Raw genomic sequence first — 8,815 nt, 5'->3', positions numbered from 1 at the left:
GACATAGGGAGGGAGTAGAGTGAGCTCCATTGCTCATAAAACTATTCATGAATTCAATTTCCAAAGCTCTTATCCAATTCACGCAAAAGTAAATAGATTTGCTCTGTTTGGGGTAACCCAACAAAACTGTTTCTGGAGTTGAAAGTTTAACTTCTGCCTCTGTCGCTTTAATGTGCCTAAAGCTCTCTTAAATTCGTACGAAATTGAATTCAAATTGTGAAAATCAATTACCCCAGCTTAGCAGTTTGTCTTTCATTAGATCACGTGGAATTAAGTTAAAATGTTACTAAAGCAGGTCAACTGCCAGGCCGACCGCCCGACTGACCGTCCGAGCGACTGCGCAGTTAACTCGACTGAGTGACAGCTGGGGTTCAGGCGAGCTTAATTAGATCTGCATACCAAATGTGGCATGCAACACGGGTTTGCCCCGAAAAAAGAGGCGAAAGAGCATAGCAAAAGGAGTTCAGAAAGCCCAAACGTGCTGAGCTGCCAGGATGCACTTGGCATTGCTCTCCACTTGCCTATCTCTGGCGATGGCTGCGAATTGGACTGAGTGGGCGAGTCCCACGTCCACAGTGGACAGCTACCAGAGTCAGCTGAAGCAGCTGCTGGAGCGGATGCTGTGGCGCGCGCAGGTGCATCGCTGCTTCGCCGTCATCACGGACGAGCTGCATCTGGCCATCTATGATCGGACGTACTTCGAGGCAGTGGGGCGTCGTCCCCGCCCCTTCTATATGCTGCGAGTGAACGCTAGCGAGAGCCTGAATGGGCCGTCCCATCGATTCAGGCTGCTGCTCGACTCCATTAAGGCCAGCGACTGCGACCTGGTCGTGTTGACGCTGCTCAACGGCTGGCAGGTGAAGCAGCTCATGAAGTTTCTCTACGAGAGTCGCGCCCTGGACATGCAGAGCAAGTTCGTCCTGCTGCACGACGTGCGCCTCTTCTCCGAGGACATGCTGCACGTGTGGAGCGTCTGTGTCAATGCCGTCTTTTTGCGCAGACAACAGGACAACAGGTGAGTGGACTCAACTCTCGAGACTGACAAACTTATATAACGCACATCAGCAGCTACAGCATCTCGACAATCGCCTTTCCCGGCATCTTGAATGGGGTCGTCGTCGTCAAGCAGCTTGCCAACTGGCAGGTGGGCAAACGTATTGATGCAGCCATTGTTTTCAAGGATAAAACAAGAAACTTGCAAGGTGAGCGGGAGATACTGGGATGGATGTAGATGGGCGAGATATATTTAGATAAAAATAGTTAAAAAGACACTCGATTGAGTTTACAATCAATCAGTCTAACAATCTTTTCGTTTATCAATCTATCAATCTATCCATCAATTTATGAATCTATCAATCTATCAATCTATCAATCGGCCAATCTATCAAACTGTCAATCTGTCAATCTGTCAATCTATCAATTTATCAATCTATCAATCTATCAATCTATCAATCCATCAATCTATCAATCTGTCAATCTATCAATCTCTCAATCTATCAATCTATCAATCTGTCAATCTATCAATCTGTCAATTTATCAATCTATCAATCTATCAATCTGTCAATCTTTCAATCTATCAATCTATCAATCTATCAATCTATCAATATATCAATCTATCAATTGGCCAATCTATCAAACTGTCAATCTATCAATCTATCAATCTGTCAATCTATCAATCCATCAATCTATCAATCTATCAATCTATCAATCTATCAATCTATCAATCTATCAATCTATCAATCTGTCAATCCGTCAATCTATCAATCTATCAATCTATCAATCGGCCAATCTATCAGACTGTCAATCTATCAATCTGTCAATCTATCAATCTATCAATCTGTCAATCTATCAATCTATCAATCTATCAATCTATAGATCTATCAATCTATCAATCTATCAATCTATCAATCTGTCAATCTATCAATCTATCAATCTATCAATCTATCAATCTATCAATCTATCAATCTATCAATCTATCAATCTATCAATCTATCAATCTATCAATCTATCAATCTATCAATCTGTCAATCTATCAATCTATTAATATATCAATCTGCCAATCTATCAATCTATCAATCTATCAATCCATCAATCTATCAATCTATCAATCTGTCAATCCGTCAATCTATCAATCTATCAATCTATCAATCGGCCAATCTATCAGACTGTCAATCTATCAATCTGTCAATCTATCAATCTATCAATCTGCCAATCTATCAATCTATCAATCTATCAATCTATAGATCTATCAATCTATTAATCTATCAATCTGTCAATCTATCAATCTATCAATCTATCAATCTATCAATCTATCAATCTATCAATCTATCAATCTATCAATCTATCAATCTATCAATCTATCAATCTATCAATCTATCAATCAATCAATCTATCAATCTATCAATCTATCAATCTATCAATCTATCAATCTATCAATCTATCAATCTGTCAATCTATCAATCTATCAATCTATCAATCTATCAATCTATCAATCTATCAATCTATCAATCTATCAATCTATCAATCTATCAATCTGTCAATCTATCAATCTATCAATCTATCAATCTATCAATCTATCAATTGGCCAATCTATCAAACTGTCAATCTATCAATCTATCAATCTGTCAATCTATCAATCCATCAATCTATCAATCTATCAATCTATCAATCTATCAATCTGTCAATCTATCAATCTCTCAATCTATCAATCTATCAATCTGTCAATCTATCAATCTGTCAATTTATCAATCTATCAATCTATCAATCTGTCAATCTTTCAATCTATCAATCTATCAATCTATCAATCTATCAATATATCAATCTATCAATTGGCCAATCTATCAAACTGTCAATCTATCAATCTATCAATCTGTCAATCTATCAATCAATCAATCTATCAATCTATCAATCTATCAATCTATCAATCTATCAATCTATCAATCTATCAATCTATCAATCTGTCAATCCGTCAATCTATCAATCTATCAATCTATCAATCGGCCAATCTATCAGACTGTCAATCTATCAATCTGTCAATCTATCAATCTATCAATCTGCCAATCTATCAATCTATCAATCTATCAATCTATAGATCTATCAATCTATCAATCTATCAATCTATCAATCTGTCAATCTATCAATCTATCAATCTATCAATCTATCAATCTATCAATCTATCAATCTATCAATCTATCAATCTATCAATCTATCAATCTATCAATCTATCAATCTATCAATCTGTCAATCTATCAATCTATTAATATATCAATCTGCCAATCTATCAATCTATCAATCTATCAATCCATCAATCTATCAATCTATCAATCTGTCAATCCGTCAATCTATCAATCTATCAATCTATCAATCGGCCAATCTATCAGACTGTCAATCTATCAATCTGTCAATCTATCAATCTATCAATCTGCCAATCTATCAATCTATCAATCTATCAATCTATAGATCTATCAATCTATTAATCTATCAATCTGTCAATCTATCAATCTATCAATCTATCAATCTATCAATCTATCAATCTATCAATCTATCAATCTATCAATCTATCAATCTATCAATCTATCAATCTATCAATCTATCAATCTATCAATCTATCAATCTATCAATCTATCAATCTATCATCTATCAATCTATCAATCTATCAATCTATCAATCTATCAATCTATCAATCTGTCAATCTATCAATCTATCAATCTATCAATCTATCAATCTATCAATCTATCAATCTATCAATCTATCAATCTATCAATCTATCAATCTATCAATCTGTCAATCTATCAATCTATCAATCTATCAATCTATCAATCTATCAATTGGCCAATCTATCAAACTGTCAATCTATCAATCTATCATCTGTCAATCTATCAATCCATCAATCTATCAATCTATCAATCTATCAATCTATCAATCTATCAATCTATCAATCTATCAATCTATCAATCTATCAATCTATCAATCTATCAATCTGTCAATCTATCAATCTATCAATCTATCAATTGGCCAATCTATCAAACTGTCAATCTATCAATCTATCAATCTGTCAATCTATCAATCCATCAATCTATCAATCTATCAATCTATCAATCTATCAATCTATCAATCTATCAATCTATCAATCTATCAATCTGTCAATCTATCAATCTATCAATCTATCAATCTATCAATCTATCAATCTGTCAATCCGTCAATCTATCAATCTATCAATCTATCAATCGGCCAATCTATCAGACTGTCAATCTATCAATCTGTCAATCTATCAATCTATCAATCTGCCAATCTATCAATCTATCAATCTATCAATCTATAGATCTATCAATCTATCAATCTATCAATCTGTCAATCTATCAATCTATCAATCTATCAATCTATCAATCTATCAATCTATCAATCTATCAATCTATCAATCTATCAATCTATCAATCTATCAATCTATCAATCTATCAATCTATCAATCTATCAATCTATCAATCTGTCAATCTATCAATCTATCAATATATCAATCTGTCAATCTATCAATCTATCAATCTATCAATCTATAGATCTATCAATCTATCAATCTATCAATCTGTCAATCTATCAATCTATCAATCTATCAATCTATCAATCTATCAATCTATCAATCTATCAATCTATCAATCTATCAATCTATCAATCTATCAATCTATCAATCTATCAATCTATCAATCTATCAATCTATCAATCTGCCAATCTATCAATCTATCAATCTATCAATCTATAGATCTATCAATCTATCAATCTGTCAATCTATCAATCTATCAATCGGCCAATCTATCAAACTGTCAATCTGTCAATCTATCAATTTATCGCTCTATCAATCTATCAATCTATCAATCTGTCAATCTATCAATCTATCAATCTGTCAATCTGTCAATCTATCAATCTATCAATCTATCAATCTATCAATCTATCAATCTATCAATCTATCAATCTGTCAATCTATCAATTTATCAATTTATCAATCTATCAATCTATCAATCTGTCAATCTATCAATCTATCAATCTGTCAATCTATCAATCTATCAATCTTTCAATCTATCAATCTATCAATCTGTCAATCTATCAATCTATCAATCTATCAATCTATCAATCTATCAATCTGTCAATCTATCAATCTGTCAATCTGTCAATCTATCAATCTATCAATCAATCTATCAATCTGTCAATCTATCAATCTGTCTCAATTATTCTACCAATCTGTCAATTTTCTATACGTCAATCTATCAATCAATCTATCAATCTACCAATCTATCAATCAATCTATCAATCTGTCAATCTGTCAATCTATCAATCTATCAATCTATCAATCTATCAATCTATCAATCATCAATTTATCAATCTGTAAATCTGTCAATCTATCAATCTATCAATCTATCAATCTATCAATCTATCAATCTATCAATCTGTCAATCTATCAATCTATCAATCGACCAATCTATCAAACTGTCAATCTATCAATCTGTCAATCTATCAATCTATCAATCTATCAATCTATCAATCTGTCAATCTATCAATCTATTATCTATCAATCTATCAATCTATCAATCTATCAATCTATCAATCTATCAATCGGCCAATCTATCAATCAATCTATCAATCTATCAATCTGTCAATCTATCAATCTATTAATCTGTCAATCTATCAATTTATCAATCTATCAATTTATCAATCTATCACTCTATCAAACTATCAATCTATCAATCTGTCAATGTATCAATCTATCAATCTATCAATCTGTCAATGTATCAATCTATCAATCTATCAATCTGTCAATGTATCAATCTATCAATCTATCAATCTGTCAATCTATCCATCTATCAATGTGTCAATCTATCAATCATTTTATCAATCTATCAATCGACCAATCTATCAAGCAATCTACCAATCTATCAATCTGTCAATCTATCAATCATTCATCTATAAGAGAAAAAATGTTGTTAATTTAAATAACTTAATTTGTCCTTTATTCATCTTTAAGTATTCTCCCAGCTCATGAGAGTAAATGCAAATTGTAAAACTAAAAACAGCGAATTTGTTATGAATGTTACTTATCGAAATTTCTGTAATTCTTTTAAATATTCATTTATAGATTTCTATTTAAATATTTACAATTTGCCTTTTAGGTGCAGAGTTGTCGGTGGCCGTAGCTGAGCACGTGCCGATGGTGCATTGGAATCGATCCACAAATAGTTACCAGGGCGTCGAGGTCGGCATCATGGATGCCCTGGCCAAGGCCCTGAACTTTGAGCCCCTCTACTATGCCACAAATGCGAGCGATGCCGCTGAACGGGAGCAGTCGCTGCAGCCGAATGAGACCCACTTGGAGGCAGGTCTGATTGGAGAGCTGGTAATGTGCTAGGGGCTAGACATGCGTCGATTAGCAGATAACCAACTCACGTGTCTGAGCAGGTGCGTCACCGTGCTCGCTTCGGCATTGGGGATCTGCATATGTTCCGGAGCTACGTGCCGCATGTGGAGCTGAGCGTGCCACACAGCGTGGAGTGTTTGACCTTTCTGACACCCGAGTCGTCGGCGGACAAGTCCTGGCAGACCTTCATATTGCCCTTCAGCGGCGGCATGTGGGCAGGCGTGCTGCTCTCTCTGGTAGTAGTTGGCAGCATCTTCTACTTGATCAGCTACTTCAATGCGCTGCTCACCTCCGGCAGCCAGGTGTCCTTTTTTCGCTGCCTGCGCCGCAGGAGAGGCGCCAAGCGCGACCCCCTCTCCTGGCAGCGCCTAAGCTTTCGCATTACTCTAGGACGCCATCGGCGCAGTGATGCTCCACGCCGGGACATCTTCGACGACTACTCGAACTGCATTCTGCTCACCTACAGCATGCTGCTCTACGTGGCGCTGCCACGCGTGCCCCGCAACTGGCCTCTGCGCGTGCTTACGGGCTGGTATTGGATCTACTGCATCCTCCTGGTGGCCACCTACAGAGCCAGCTTCACAGCTATCTTGGCCAACCCAGCCGCCAGGTATGCGTATCGCCTGCCTCCACATCGCTTGCCTATAATCTCCTTCTGCTGCAGCATCACCATAGACACGCTCAAGGAGCTCAATCGCGCTCGCATTCCGCCCACAACTGGAGCTGTGGAGAGCAAACAGTTCTTCCTGGAGTCCAGCGACGATGCTGCCCGGGAAGTGGGCGCCCGCATGGAAATAGTGGAGCACCTGGACGACTTGGTGGGGCCCTTTGGGCCTTATATTATAGACATATGTTTACAGATACTCAATCCTCCCCTCCTCCTCTTTAGACCAATCGCATTGCACGTGGTCAGTGCGCCTACTATGACAACGAGTTCTATCTGAGGCATTTGCGCATGTCGGACGCTGCGAGGGGCGTGGCAGCGGGCGCCTTGCACATTATGAAGGAGTGCGTCATCCACATGCCCGTGGTGCTGGCTCTCGAGAAGAACTCGGCCCTGAAGCCTCATGTGAATGACATTATACAACACTTGGCTGAGGGCGGTGGGTGCTACGAAGCTCTTGATCAGTTATCTACTTACCTCTAACTGATTCTATCTAAGTGAATTTATTTACGCTATTCCAGCATCTTCTATCAACCTTTCATTTCTCTCTCTCTCTCTATATATATATCGCGCGGTATCGGTCTCTCTCTCTCTCTGTCTCTCTCTCTCTTTCTCTTTTTCTCTCTCTCTCTGTTTCTGTCTCTCTGCCTTTCTCTCTCTCTGTCTCTTTCTCTTTCTCTTTCTCTCTCTCTCTCTCTCCCTCTCTCTCTGTCTCTGTCTCTCTGTTTCTCTCTCTCACTCTCTCTGTCTCTTTCTCTCTTTCTGTCTCTGATTCTGTCTCTCTGTCTCTCTCTTTCTGTCTCTCTCTGCCTCTCTCTTTGTCTCTTTCTTTCTCTCTCTGTCTCTCTCTCTCTCTCTCTCTCTCTTTCTTTGTCGCTTATTTATATATATCTTGCTCTCTTTCTATCCCCATCCCTCTCACTCACTGTCCTATCTCTTTATCTTCCTTTCTCCCTCTCAGTCTCAGAGTCTCTCTCTTTCTCTCAGTCCCCACTATCAGTCTCTCCCTCTCCCAGATTCCAGATTCTCCCAGATAGATCTATATATCTATATATCTATATCTATCTCTCTATCCATCTGTCTTTTCTCTTTATCTATGTCTCTCCATCTCTTTTCCTTTCTCAGTTTCTTTATTTCTATCTCTTTATCTCTCCATTTCACTCATTGACTCACTCTTTCCCTCTCTCTCACTCTCTTAGGTCTCATCTCTAAGTGGCTGCGAGACGCAATCCTCCGTCTGCCCGCCGATGAGCGGGCGCCTCAAGAGGCGCTAATGAATCTGCACAAATTCTGGAGCTCGTTCGTGGCGCTCGGCATAGGCTACCTTCTCTCCATAGCTGTGCTGCTCGTGGAGCATTGGCACTTCAGGCAGATCGTGATGCAGCATCCGATATACGATGTGCATAACCCCAGTCTATACTATAACTTCAGGCGCCTCTATCCAGATGAATAGCGCAGCGAACTACCGAAGATGGATGGCGACTTGTTTGGGATTGGGACTACGATGTTATCCAAATATATATATAACAATTAGAAATATATTTAACAATTAGGAACATATTGTTCTATGCACTCATAAAAAGAATTGACAAATGTTTTGTTTTGCTTCTGGCTGTTGCCCGTTGGCCGTGGGTCATTGAGAACTGACGCAATCGATGGATAGATGCCCTTGGATAGCATCGAAATGCCACATAATACCATATATCAAATCGATTTAAGTGGCCTCAAGTACCGAATGCAGCAATGTGGTC

The 8,815-nt window shown here is 38.1% G+C and overlaps 1 protein-coding gene across 1 annotated transcript; it reads left to right on the top strand.

The window, feature by feature from the left end:
• Positions 1 to 533: 533 nt before the first annotated feature.
• LOC115483766 lies at positions 534 to 8,519 on the top strand. Its single transcript, XM_030226008.1, has 7 exons — positions 534 to 1,015; positions 1,069 to 1,202; positions 6,156 to 6,379; positions 6,442 to 7,010; positions 7,065 to 7,218; positions 7,290 to 7,503; positions 8,264 to 8,519. The coding sequence occupies exons 1-7, from the start codon at positions 534 to 536 to the stop codon at positions 8,515 to 8,517; spliced, it is 2,031 nt and encodes a 676-aa protein (XP_030081868.1). The 3' UTR covers positions 8,518 to 8,519.
• The last annotated feature ends 296 nt before the right edge of the window (positions 8,520 to 8,815 follow it).

Source organism: Drosophila hydei, unplaced genomic scaffold (genome assembly GCF_003285905.1).
Source record: "Drosophila hydei strain 15085-1641.00,03,60 unplaced genomic scaffold, DhydRS2 tig00000020-arrow-arrow-pilon, whole genome shotgun sequence".
Classification (NCBI taxonomy): Eukaryota; Metazoa; Arthropoda; class Insecta; order Diptera; family Drosophilidae; genus Drosophila; species Drosophila hydei.
Note: the sequence above shows the minus strand (reverse complement) of the source record. Positions and strands in the feature narration are given on the sequence as shown.